The sequence below is a fragment of the Podarcis liolepis genome, assembly GCF_965112155.1.
Source record: "Podarcis liolepis genome assembly, chromosome: 12".
NCBI classification, from domain to species: Eukaryota; Metazoa; Chordata; class Lepidosauria; order Squamata; family Lacertidae; genus Podarcis; species Podarcis liolepis.
In genome coordinates this window covers 53,738,569-53,752,609 of record NC_139563.1, presented here as the reverse complement: position 1 = coordinate 53,752,609, position 14,041 = coordinate 53,738,569, and the positions used below count along the sequence as shown (strand labels likewise).

Genomic DNA, 14,041 nt, shown 5'->3' with positions numbered 1-14,041 from the left:
CTTAACTGATGTGTGGATCCGATTTATAAACACAGAATTCCAAAACTCACCAGTTCGCAAGGCTGCAACAGGGAAAACGTCTCACACTTTCCAGATACATTCCAGCGCCTGCAATTCTGGGAAGCTTTAGCGAAGGAAGACGCGGGTTTCAGCTGGAGAAAGGATATCAGTTTCTGCTAATGGGGGCGGGGGGCAATACTTGCCCAAGTCAGTAAAACTGAGGAATGGAAGCTGATGCGGGGTTCCTATACTGCAATTTGATAATGCAGCCTGACCTTAATCCGTTTTTACTGGGAAGCAAGTCCCACGGAGTTCAAGCAAGCCTGTTCCCCCCCCCCCCAAAAAAAAACAACTGTGGAGGGGAAGGCGCTGCAGTTTAACAGTCCGATTTCGTGCTTATCTTCTCCGATGCAAGTCCCACCGAGTTCAGAGGGTCTCACTTTCAAAGAAGTGTGCATAGGATTGCATTCCGGTCCGGATTTAGGGCTGGGTTTTTACACTGTACAATTGGACAAAGTCCTCAAATGTCGCTTATCGCCTGCGAGTGGCAGCAAGAAAACTGAGACCCTCGGCTTAACCTGGTTAGGATCGCAGCCCAAGCTGACCTCCAGGGAAAGCATATGCTGACCTGTAAAGAAAAAAGAAGAAAAAGCGCAATTTTTCTCGACCTACTTTTGAAATCATAGGTAGAGGAGACGATTTGGTCTTCCCAGAGTTAAACAGTGCATGCTCTGAAAACAAATTTAGTTTGGTGTTCAGTGCATGTTAATTAAATTTTGCAAAGGAAAAATAAACTAAACTAAAATCTTAGGATGCGAATCCTTTATACAGACGCTTTCTACCGATGGCCTTTTATAGATAGTCCCGACCCCGATCCTAATACGGTGCGTGGATATATTACAACCTATGGGACACCCGAGGAACAAATCAGAAAGGTTTACGGAGCATCCGTTGAAACATGCGCGTTCCTATATTAGTCGAGGGAATCGCAGGGGTGGGGGTGGGGTGTCACAAGAAGGCTAATTCCTCGGATTTAATCCGGTTTGGCCCAATGGACCCCCATCGGCTTCAGTCAAAGGGGACCCGCTCTTTTGGGATTTGGATCCGGGTGCTGAAGTGATTCTGGGTCCATTTATGCATGGGGCAGCTGGGAAGGTCAATCTGCGTAAATGCAGCGCAGAGCTGTGGGTGAAAGTGAGCAGCCTTCAGGATCTCTCGCACACTGCCTGCGTGGAAGGGAGCACTGCTGCCACCTGTGGGGCTGACTCCCCCGTGGGGCTGAGTTCACTGCTTACAGCCGCGTGGCGCGATCCTAAGCCTGTTTAGCCCGAAGCAAACTCCCAAATAGCGCAGCGAGGGGACCGCATTGAGAAACCCTTGAACTACCAATCCAGCCGGGTTTCTTTGAATAGGGGTTGGAGTGGGGGGGGGGGGAACCTCACACCACTTATTTTCAAGTAAGCTTTCTGTGGGATTGTTCCGGAGTAAATGGCTCAAGCTTGCCCTTTCCGGCGCCGATCCAAAATACGCTGCCTTGGAAGGAAGTCTCGCTGGAAGCAAAAGCAAAACAAACTTCATTCCAAAGTATGAAGCATATTTGAGATCGGCCGCATTATCTTAACCTCATTCCGTTAGAAAAAGACAGTGCAGTGGTACCTCAGGTTAAGTACTTAATTCGTTCCGGAGGTCCGTACTTAACCTGAAACAGTTCTTAACCTGAAGCACCACTTTAGCTAATGGGGCCTCCTGCTGCCGCCCCGCCGCCGGAGGACGATTTCTGTTCTCATCCTGAAGCAAAGTTCTTAACCTGAAGCACTATTTCTGGGTTTGTGGAGTATGTAACCTGAAGCGTATGTAACCCGAGGTACCACTGTATAGACAAAGAGCGGTCTAAATTTAGTGTAAATCGGCTCTCAAAAGCAGTGAAGATATTTGGGTTTTTGCTGTAAGGAATGGGAAGAGTAAATAATAACAATTTTTAAAAACCACGCGTGTTTGTATAGTGCGATTCACACACACAGAGACACACCCATAGTTTGCAGGCAGCGGTCGGGACTAAGTCCCAGCGCCTCTTGGAACTGATTCACATAACCTTGCCATCACTTGGACCTGAATGAATGTGTATGGACCCGAGCAGGAAAGAAAAACAGGACAGCATATGCTTCTCCCACCCAAAGATTCCTGGGAGCTGCAGTTTATCCCACAGCTACAATTCCCAACATGCTGACGAAACTATGACTCCCATGATGATTTAGAGGAAGTGCGCTTTAAATGCGCTCTTAAGTGTACAGCGTGCACACAGCCGAAGGAACAAAGCAGACACATCTGTCTCTGGTGTTAGAGCTCTGCCGGTTCATTCGCACGTGCAAGAAGCCCTCAAGAGACGCGTGAACCAACCCTTGCAGCGGAAGCTGCGTGGTTTAGTGGAAGGCAGTGTCCACAGCTAGCTGGTACTGGAGCAGCCAGATGGCTTTTAAGGCGTTTTCTTCCCTAGGAAGTTCGTTGCCAGAAAACGTCCAGTTTCCGAATCAAGGTGGTTAAAGGACAGGCGTGTCCATTTTTACGCAGATCCGTCGCCTGGTACGCAAATAAAGTTCCTTCGAGTTAGGGCAGAGTGAATTCATTCTTCTAGGCTGCAATCAGTACCCGCTAAGCCTCTGAACAAAAGGAGCGAGGGGAAATGGTGTGGCGGTTGTGGAGCCGCGAAATCCCGAAGTCCCTTTGAGAACAAGCGCTCTTGCATAGGATCGGGCGGAGGACAGGACAAAGTCGCTGAAGGGCGAGAAAGAGAAAAGGATAATAATTCCTTTTGAGAAACACCTTTAGTACAGTGGTACCTCGGGTTAAATACTTAATTCGTTCCGGAGGTCCGTTCTTAACCTGAAACTGTTCTTAACCTGAAGCACCACTTTAGCTAATGGGGCCTCCCGTTGCTGCCGCCGCGCCGCCGAAGCACGATTTCTGTTCTCATCCTGAAGCAAAGTTCTTAACCTGAAGCACTATTTCTGGGTTAGCGGAGTCTGTAACCTGAAGCGTCTGTAACCTGAGGTACCACTGTATAGGGAAGTGCTTGGTGGAGAGCCGGTGGGAGTAAGACCTTGCTCTCCCTAAGCTGGTGAGCCGGTGTCTTGGCTGCAGTTCAGTCTGCGGGCGGGGGCGCCTCTATAAGGGGAAGAGATACCTGCACATCCGGAACTGGACTTCAGGGAGAAGGAGCTCTCTGGGCCTTGTCGTTTTATTGGCAGGGAGGGCCATTAGGTCATGGGAACTCCTCAGCCTGGAGTGGTGCAATCCGGACACAGATCGGCCACTTCGTGGGGAACGAGGCCTGCTGGGGACCGAGTGGGTCGGAGTAGCCAGGAGTCCCGTAGGCAGCGCGGGCTGTCAAAGCGGCAGTCAGTACAGTGGTACCTCGGGTTACAGACGCTTCAGGTTACAGACCCCGCTAACCCAGAAATAGTACCTCGGGTTAAGAACTTTGCTTCAGGACGAGAACAGAAATCGTGCGACGGTGGCGCAGCGGGAGGCCCCATTAGCTAAAGGTTAAGAACAGTTTCAGGTTAAGAACGGACCTCCTGAACGAATTAAGTTCTTTACCCGAGGTACCACTGTACTACTTGACAGGAAGGAGGGGGAGACGTTGGGGTGCGGGGAGCAAAGAAGTCTGGGAACCAGAGATCTGGCCTTGCAGTTCTCGTCGTCTGAAACCTTTTCAGTGCAGGCAGAAGAGTCTTAGGAATGGTTAAAGGCCTCCTTATGGACGCAGGGCAAAAGAGCATGATGTTAAGAACATTTGTTGTGGATATATGCAGGGGGTGTTTTGAGCAGGAACTCGGGGGGACTGAGTTCCCTTACCTTAAAAAAAAGTATTTTTTTTGCCCGGGGTCGGGGGCTGGAATGGATATACAACCCAATGCCTGAGCCAAAAATCCACCTATATCTGTAATGAAGTTTTGGGCATTTCTAATCCAAATCATTGTCTGCTTGAGTTTAATAATAATAAACCTTTATTGTCAGTACACCACCTGTGTGCAGTAATATCACATACTACATTTAGCCACTGCTGGGGGGTGGCATTATGACTGGGCCCATAATAAACAAACAAACTTCGTGGTGAGGAAACCCTGAACGCTCGTGGAGCCAGCGAGCTGCCCGGAGATAGAGAAATCAAAACGCGTGGGCTGAAACCCAGAATAGGGGTGGTCCGATGCCCTCCGTGGAGGGTCCCCTCTCCCTCTTGAAACCCCGAAAAAAGACCTCTCCAAACCCTGGTTTCCTCTCCAGAACTAAACTGTTGGCTTGAAAGAAAAGGCAACTTTGGAGAGCCCGGCGCTTGCCCTCCCGCGCGCTCTGCCTTCCTCTCCGGTGGGATCAGCGAGGCCTGACGTGGGCAGGCTCTGATTGGCTGGCAGCCGATAGGATCTCGGCGGCCAGCGAATTAAGGCGGAGGAGGAAGGAAGGCGGATCTCATTGCGAGCCCTCCGGCCCTGGCAGACGCCTCTTCCATCCGCACCGAAGCGCGTGCTCTCCTCCTCCCTCGCCCTCCATCCAGGGAGCAGGGAAAACGATGGTCGCCGCGTAAACTGCGCCCGCGCGCTTCCCTGACCTTCCAGACTCGTCCTGGGGAGTCTGGCAAAAAGTTCTGGCCTCCGGATCCCCCAGCCCGTGGGCTCCTTCCTCCTCGCTGCTTCTCCTTTGGAGCCGTCTTGGGTAGCAGGAGGGAACGGCCTGGCTCTGCGCGACCATCTGACTCTTTTGGGGGTGCCGTCCTCTGCTCCGAGACCATGGAGTACACCGCCTCCCCCAAGCCGCAGCTCTCCTCCCGGGCGAACGCCTTCTCCATCGCCGCGCTCATGTCCAGCGGGAGCTCCAAGGAGAAAGAGAGCGCCGAGAGCACAATCAAGCCTCTGGGTGAGTCTCCGGAGAAGGAGGGACGCGCCGTCGGGGGGTCCTCTTCTCCAAGCCCACCTGCCCAGCCTAGAGGGGCTTCCGCCTGGGATGCTGGAGTGAGCGCTTGGGGGAATGGAGGGAGGGGGTGATCTTGTCATAGGATCATAGAAGGGACCCCCAGGGTCATCCAAGCGAAGCCCCTGCAATGCAGAAAAAGAGACAGGTTCCTGCTTAGTTTTGCAAATGTGTTAGCAGTTTTAATGCGGCACCAAGCTCGTTGGGCCTTACTCCCTGGTAACTGTGTGTGTGTGTGGGGGGGGAACGTTTAGAAAGGACAGCTTTCCAAAACAATAATTATTCGTGGGATGGGAGAATGCCTTTCCTAAGCTAGACTGGGTGGTTCAACTTCCCCTTGACTGGGATGTTCTCAAGGATGCCTTCCAAACGCCCAGTGGAAAGTGTTAAAAAGCGACGGAAGCAAACGCTTTTCTAAGTAGCCTGGTATACAATTAAAATACCCTTGTGTTACGACGGGGAGTTCCGTGGTTCTTTAAAGGCTGCGATTATCCGACGCATCATTTTCCTTTTAAGAAGAAGCTGTTTTTAGAGGGGTTAGATACAGGATCTGGCCCCAGTGCCGTATCTCCGGTCAGAAATAAAAACCAGATACGATTTTGCTAAGTTGAGTTTTCTTGGACTGCTCTTCCTCTCTCCGGGCAAAAGAGGCCATCGATCCGGAAAACAAACTTTTCATCCTAGAACTTTGGGGCGCAACTGTAGTTGTGAAATCAGCCCAAGGACCAGCCGATTAAGTGGGAACCACTTCTCCCCAGTTTGTTCGTACACTTTTTAAACTAGGGAGATAGAGTTGAAGGAGAGGGATATTCAGCTAAAGTAATTACTAGCAATCAAGATTTTTTTTTTTTTTAAAAAAAGCCCGAAATTCTGTGAACATTTGCTGCACAGGAGACAACTGCAATCCTGTGCACATTTAGCTGGGAGCAAGTCCCAGGATCGCTGGGCAAGCACGTTTAGCTTGGTAGGATTCGCTTCAGGATGAAAATGGGCCCTCCTTTGGAAGGAGTTTGTATTCAAAATAAACTTGTCCTCTGGAATCACTGGGATTCGTCATAGCCAAGGCTGTGATTCTGAATCTGGAAGCCATTAAAAAAATAAATAAACCCGACCAATTTCAGATAAATGTATTTAGGATGAGGTGATCATAAACTAAGGAGTCTGAAAGAAATAGGATTTGCTTTCAAATACAAAGAGTCCGTTCACATCCCTTTGAAGTCGAAGGCAAAACTTCGCTGGACCTGAATTGCAATCCACAACAGGGAGCCCATATTTTTGACTGTGATCTTTAAAGCCTCTGAAGTCAATCTGCGCTATCCTGCATGGATGGACGTCCCATCCTAAAACATCTCCCCGTTGAGTAAATAAGATTTGCTTTCTGATAAACACGCCAGGACTACAGTTTCATACTCTCTAGTAAAACTTTCCACTTTGACTTGAAAATAAAGCCATTTTGATTCGCACGAGAACTTGCTTCTAATTCCTGAAGTTTAGTGCGTCAACCCAAATACCCAACCCAATTTACCCTGGCTTTTGACACTCGATGTGTATGCTTTTTAGGACCCACCTAAATTATTTCAGACTATCTTTAAATATTGTGTTTTAATGTTGGAACCCGCATTTTGGGTAAAGGGCAGATGATTAATAATGATAATGATAAGTAGTGGAGAATGTGAAAAGTTTTGTGCGTTTTGTTTTAAATAAGTTTTGTCGACTTGTATAGAACCTCAATTACAGAATTTCCTAAGAAAAGAGTAAATATGTCTCTGCTCCAAGGACGTTACAAGGAAAATAACAAAGAATTATTGCACTTTCTTTATTTTAAGATACTATTGTGCTGATTTTGACCTTTATAGCACTTTGAGCTTTAGGTACATTATGTATTTAGATCCTTTTCTCTTACAGAAGCTTTAACAAAAAATACTTCTCATAAAATCATTGCTCAGCTCTTTGTGTGGGTTTCCTTTATGGCTGTTTAAGAAACATTACCCAGAAACCCTTAACTATAAATTTTTCCACACCTCTTCCCTCTGTCAGCTAGCCCACCCTTTAACCATTAATAGAAATAACGCACCTTTAGAAAACTACCTTTTTCTCTTGGTGAAGAATGAAAGGAAGAGCGAGAGTTCTCTCTCTTTTTATATAATTTTAATTAAATTTGATTTTAAAAAAAATGACAAAACATCCATCTTACATATAATATATAAAAACTTCTTGACCTGAGACTTCCCTCCTCCTCAACTAATGGTTTTCCTAATTATACTCTGATATTGCGTTTTGTTATTAGGAAGAGCGAGAGTCCTCATTGGCGTTGTTAAAAAAAAAGGTAATTTAAACAAACAAAACAAAAAATCCGAAGGCTTTTAAGTAAGAAAGAGATGCATTCATTATAAGCAATGCGTATGCTTAAGAAACTTTCGTATAAAATAGAAACCGGTCCCTCATCCCAAACTTCGTACATTAAAGATAATTTTATACTTTCTCTTTCTGAGCTTCGGTCACAGCGAATTTGTTTCCGGTTATTTACAGACCCTTTTATCTCTTCCGAGTATGGACTGGCTCGTGTTTGCTTAGACTTGCCTTTGCGCCTGTTCTTAAGAAAATATTACTTCCCGCCTCCCACTGCAGTTTTTAAATAAATATGAGCAGAAAGATCCTGGACAGGTTGAAAGAGATTCGGTACGACCATATCCTTGAGATCTGCTAAACCGGGTAAGATGATCACCAGGAGATTGGACCGGGCAGGATCTCGATTTTTGATTCGGTTTCCTTGTTTGGTCTCTTGCTGAGGAAGAAACCGGAGGCCGAGGTCCCTGGGTTTTCTTTGGAGCGCGTTCCCAATCGACTTGCTGTAGACATGCCTCGCCTTCTAGCTCCCCTCTTCCTTCTTCCATTGGAAGTGTAGGCCCAACTTGCCGTCTTTTCTGTTCAGCCCATTTCCCAGACTCAACCGCGGAGTCTTGCGCGTCCAGGGGCTGATTAGAGTCAGAGTCACAGATACGGCTGGCTTTGCTCGGTGGCGGATTCCGTTGCCGTGAACTGGGGGTTACACTTCGATCTAATTCGGTCCATTTAATCCCAGTGGGACAGCTATCTGGGAAATCCATTATTATGCGTTGGAGCTAGGAGTCACTGTTGAACGTGTGAGACGCAACTTGATTGTGTTCGCGCCATACACTTAAAGCACACCCCCCCATTAATCCTGAGAACCACAGTTTGCTGGGAACTGTAGTTCTGGGTGGTAGTAAACTACAGTTCACATGATTCTTGGCAGCGGGTGCTTTAAAATGCGCTTAAGGGTTACACCAGGACTGAGAGCGAAGGCTTAGAACTTCCCTCGAATGTCTTTGGCATATATTATCTGAATTAAAAATCGCTAGATCTCCGTGGGAGAGAGTTATGGGGTATTTTGTGCCACTAGTTTACTCAACTAAAAACTGGCTTTCTAGAGGAAGTCCCGTTGACATAAGTAAGAGCGTGACAAAACCATTGAACAACAAAAACCTGACAGAGGTTCCTGCTAAAATCCCAACAGAACGAGTGCTCTCTTCTTTTCATAGTACTTTTATTTATACATTTATCAAAAAATTGTGTAACCCGCCTTCCATCATACAGATACCAGGGCGGGGTACGGAACGCAAAACCAAACAATTGCCGCAAAGCTTCCACTGCGTTTAAGTCCCTTGCTGGGAGGTGAGATATTTTAAATGAAGAGTTTGAGATTTCTGGAGGGTGCGATCCTGTGTGGATGCGTTTATACACCCTGGATCGAGGGAGACGCAGTGATTTCCGTGCAGACTGCTAGAAGTCAGTGAACTTCATCCCAAGGAAAGCCACAACCCACCTGAGCGCTTCTCCCTAAATAAACCCCATTTCAAAGGAGCGAGACTGCGTAAAAGCAGAGTTCATTAATTTCAATGGTGCGTGAAACTACCGGTCAGTTTGCGCCCTGCGGGGAACGTTGGAAGAGTGTTAGGAACAGAGACGTTTTGCCCACCCCCAAGTCTGGATGCATATGTCATCCTTAGTTATGTCCCTTTCCAAACCGTAATTATTTTAATACCCCACTCAGCTCCGAGGTTTACACTGGATCAGTGAGTTGGGCAACCCAGCCGCGAAGTTATTTGGATTTGAGCGCACCCTGACTTTGAATAAAGCCCGAGGTTTTACATCTGTCCGATCCCTCTGAAGCTGAAATATTTATCCTGAATAAAGGGGTCGAGAATAAGGCTTATTCTCCCCACCCCCTCCTTGACTTTATTTCAAGCTTACAACACAGCTTTGCCCACTGCCATAATATCACAGAATGATCACTCCAATCCTCAATCCCACACCACTGTCAGGATCAGGCCTCGAACCTGCCTTATGGGACATGGACTGTACAGGACGATTAGATCTGCTTCGTTATTGGAAGTAGATCCCACTGAATTGAATGGGGTTTTCGCTTGGGATCGCAGCGCACATCTTACGTGCTCCAAACCTGCGCATATTTCCTTGGGAAGGAAATCTCAGCCGTTTTTAACATCTCAGGGAGTCGCAACCTTTCAACTGGGCTAGTCCGGTTGGAAACGTGTATCTGACCAATTGGTGGTGTGTGATTTCTGGCTTTTAGTGGGTGAAATGCTTTGGATCAGTCTTCGGCTGGTGCGGCCCCGAATCTTGGCACAGGATGCGTCCTGTGAGTTGGTTGGGAATGGGCCGCCGGCGTCGCTGGTCCGATCCTGCCCATCTGGGACCAGTTCTATTTTGGGTTTCCCTTCCATAGCGCGCCGCGCGCTTCGGACGCCAGCTGGATAAAGTCTCCCTCCACCGCCAACCACCACGAAGCCCCTCAAGTGGTTTCTTTATTTAAGGGCGGCGATAATCGGGGCATTTAGACAGGCTCCCTGCCTTCAAAGTCACTGGGCCCTTATCAGTTGGCTTCCAACAGCGCCGAGGCGCGCGACCCAGCAGGGGAAGCTCTCCTGCGCAAGCCTCCTGAGCACATTCGAGAAACTTTTCCCGGTGGATCCTGGCTCCTGGACTGGATTTAACAAGCAGCTGCTAAGAGGGGGCCCAGGGCTTTACAATGCAATCAAATTTAAGCCTACTCAGAAGTAAGCCCCTCCGAGTTCAGTGGGGCTTACTCCCAGGTAAGTGGACGTAGGGTTACATCCTGAGAGTTTTAGAATTAAGAGTCCTATATCTGGTTTTAGCTAAAGCACAATCTAGCCTCTCTCGCCTCCATCCCGACTGCGCACAAACCACTAGATCCCGATTTTCTGGATACAGCTGGGGCGTTAGGGGGATCTCTGACTTACTTTCTTCAGCTGGATCCGTTTCCTTCGCATTTCGTCTCTAGTTTCTGGCACTTGAACTCTAGACTTGTGCGGAAGGTGAGGCGTGCTCACGATGCCCACATCTGATAACGCCCCACGGAGAGTTACAACGCCAGGAGGTCAAACGATGACTTTATTTCCCGGTCGGTCCCCTCGCCTGATGAAAATGGGGGTTTCTTTGGAAACAGCCTCTCTCCAGGCGGAGGGACTGGAGAAAGAAATCCAATCAGAAGAACTTGTGATCACTTTGGAAGACTGATCAGGATGATCAGAAGCCGCAGGGTGTTTAGAGGCGGTTTTCCCTCTAGACTTGGGAAGGTTCCCAAATCTGTGGTCCTTTTCCCTACCTATATCTTAATATTTATATGCTGCTTCTCCATCAAGTTCTAGCCTCACCCCCAAAATCGCTTTTATCCTCACTACAACCTTGTGAGGTAAGTTAAACTGAGAGGTAAGTACCGGCCCAACGCCACGCAACCTGATCCCAGCATGACACTCCAAGTATAGGTGCCAACTCCCTGGGGCTTTGGGTGCCCGAGCACCCACAAAATTCCCCATGAAGGGACTGGGCGGGCACCCACAAATGCCCATGCTGTCTGACACCCGCGGCCCTGGGCGCCCACGGTCACAGGGCCAAGTTGGCACTCCTGACTCCAAGAATTCATTTCACTAGTAACTGACAACCATTTAATTTCAGTTACCCTTTGCAGGTAGAAGCAAGCCACAATAGAGAGATGCTCTGCTACCTATTCTATGTAGTTCTTTTGTTGATCACAAGTTGGGGCAGGATCCAGTCGAGAAGCGCGAACCTAAACATGTTTATTCACAGAAGGCTCAGCGAGAGCTACTCCAAGGAGAAGGTCCAGCCCCTCGAGAAATCCCCTTTGAACACAGTGGGGGGGGGGGGAGGCCTCTGAACTACACGTTTAGTCGGAGGTAAATCCTATTAAGTTCAATGGGGCTTATTCTCAGGTAAGTGTGCCTGGGATTTCAGGCTCAGGGTGCGATCCTAGGCTTGGTCTCACAGAATGCAACGAGGCTTACTCCCAAGGAGATGCTAAAGGATTAGCAGCCTGCGCCTTCTATTGAAATCCAAGGAAAGAAGTAACAGTGCTTTGAATTTTGGGAAGGTTAGCTGGGCCCGATGGTGTTCCATCCGTTGTTTGCAACCAGATGCAAGTCTTGTACCTATTTTCTTGGGAGGAAGCCCAACGGATCTCCTTCCGAGTAGACTTGCATAGGAATGCGCTGTCGGTTGGGGAAGGGGAGGCGGTAAAGCAGTTTAAACTCATCCTGAATAAATAGAAAAACGCCTACGGAGTTCAGAGGTACTTCCTTTCTTCCAAGTAAGCAGGGTCGTTAAAAAATAAATACGTAAATTACACCCCCCCCAAAAAAGATCCGCGTCTTTGATTGCAAATCAATTCTGGTCGGGTTGTACGGTAAATAATGTTTTCAAGGACGTAGCTTTGTGCCACACTTCGAGGTGCTAGGCCTCAGTGAGGAGGCAAACCTCTAAATCTTTAGGTGGCAAGTGAAAGTTCACGTGACAATGCTTCAAGATAAATAAATAAACATACACTGCGAAACGGAATGCCAGAGCAAGTCTGGAAGGTTGACGCGCTAGTTTTTTATTTGCAGGGTTGTTTTTAAATGAAGAGCATTCATTCATTCATTCATTCATTGAGGTGAACCCCGAGCACAAGCCTGAAGTAGAGAGAAATGTAGGCTTGGTGGGGAAAAGGAAAATTGGGGGAAATAATTTTCCGTTCCCTCCCCACTCCTTGTTTCCGAAAAAATGGGAGTAAGAACGGGACGTAAAATTTGATTTCCACCGCTTGTCTACTCTACAGTTGTTCAGAAACTAATAAGTGGGAGGAACGGACAAACTGGGGGGGGGGGGAACAACCCAACTCCCGACCGCAATCTTTTTCGTTTTCTCCCAGGCCTTCACATCTAAAGTGAAGCGGATGAAACACAGGTTTCTTGCCACAGAAAGCAAGTGGCCAGCGGTCTTGCAAAACATTGTCCATGGCGCGCTTCGAGAGTGGGCAAAGCCGTCTCGGGGCGGCGTCTGCACTCGTCTGCGAGGCAACCGGCAAGTTCTCTCTTCCCCGTTCTCTCTTCTGAAATCTTGAGGACAAGACGCGATGGAAATCAGGAGGTGGCGGCAGTGGAGAAAGCTATCCAGACGCAACACTTTCGCTGCGCTTTGATTGCTTTTAACTGCCAATTGCGGCGACTGTGTGTAGCCGGCTTCCTGCCTAAAAGCGCCCGAACGCCTCTGCTGTTGCTGTGCGTAAAACGCAGGGCGGCAGGGAGTTTAAAAACCGTATCCTCTGCCGCTTGAGAAATTCAGGGGGCTTAAAGTCGCGGGATCCTGGCCGCAGTTTTCAAGGCCCCGCTTTCCCAAAGGGGACGTAAGTTCATATGGGTGAGGGAAGAGACAGGCAGATTGGGGAAAAGCCCAAGATAGTCTTGGATCGGCTATAGCCACGACGATCTCTCCAATTTCGTGCGCGCTGTTTTCCTTTGCGGGAGTTCAGGACCTTTCTGCGGGCGCATCAGTTCCCCTCCTGGTTAATTATTGGCTTTCTGCTGGAATCCTTCCTAGTGTTTGTCAGAGTCACCTCTCTGCTCCTCCTGGCAGCAGGCTGACATGCTTTCCCATTTTTGCTCTGCTGTGGTGACTCGATTATTCACCAGGAGCAGCGATCTCACTCCGTCGTCGCCCTTTCTCTCTGTCCCATTTGCAGAGCAATTCGTGGAGAAGTCGTCTTGTTCCCAAACGCTCGGCGACTTGCCCGCTTTGGAAACGCCGCCGGGGGATTTCGGCAGCGCCAGCCCCTCTTCCCTGTGCACCGAGCCCCTCATTCCCACCACCCCCATCATTCCCAGCGAGGAGATGGCCAAGATCTCCTGCAGCCTGGAGACCAAGGACCTCTGGGATAAATTCCACGACCTGGGCACCGAGATGATCATCACCAAATCGGGAAGGTAAGGCTATACCTTCAAAGTCATCGGTTATATTTTGGCACCACAATCCACAGCTGGACAGTGCCTTCGTTAGGACTAACCAAAAATGTCACAAAATAGTGACGAGCTTTGGTTGGTGGTCCTAAGCAAGGCATCAGCTGCGTGTGAGATTTGGGGAAGATGTTGCTTCAGCACAAGTGCTTTTGCTTATTTGTTGTGCAGAATTACAATGGAGCAACTGAAAGGAAAGAGGGGGGAGAATAGAAGTGCCCAGGGCGAAAAAGTGGACTCGAAAGTCTGGGAAAGGGGTTTATCACCAGCCAGCGTGCAGAGCTGTGGATTTATCCAGCCCACGCTTCAGGCATCTGGATTGTGCTAGAAAAGCTTCCTTTACGCAGAAAAAGGTGCTGATCTGCTCCTCTCCGCTTCCACGCCTCATTGCTAAAAATACTGAGTTTGAGGTGTTGTCAGATGACATGAAGGTTCTTGTCCTCTTTTTTCCTTTTTGATCTGTGATGGCTGTTTAACACAGGCATGTCACGGGTTGGACGTTGGTGTCCCCAAGTGATGTGCCTGCCTTGTGTATCAGCCACTGTAACATTAGACCACTTGAAGTATTTGCTTGTAGTCTGCACCTAAAGGTTATTAATATCAGAGTAATAGTTAGAATGAGAATGTTATGCTTCCTTTCATTTTGACGTGAGGGAAGAGCTGTAGAATACTAACTATACAAACTGCTGCCGTGCAAAAACCAGCTTTGGGGTTTTGTCTGGACCTGTTTG

The 14,041-nt window shown here is 48.4% G+C and overlaps 1 protein-coding gene across 2 annotated transcripts in view; it reads left to right on the top strand.

The window, feature by feature from the left end:
- Window positions 1–4,468: 4,468 nt before the first annotated feature.
- Window positions 4,469–14,041, top strand: part of TBX20 (T-box transcription factor 20) — a 50,739-nt gene continuing 41,166 nt past the window's right edge. Inside the window, exons 1-2 of one of the 2 annotated variants that reach the window (XM_083468839.1) lie at window positions 4,469–4,911; window positions 13,040–13,280. In XM_083468839.1, the coding sequence (XP_083324965.1) occupies window positions 4,785–4,911; window positions 13,040–13,280 (368 nt within the window). In that variant the 5' untranslated portion in view covers window positions 4,469–4,784. Of the gene's footprint in view, window positions 4,912–9,845; window positions 10,098–13,039; window positions 13,281–14,041 lie in introns of those variants that run through there. The other variant, XM_083468840.1, reaches the window with a different exon arrangement.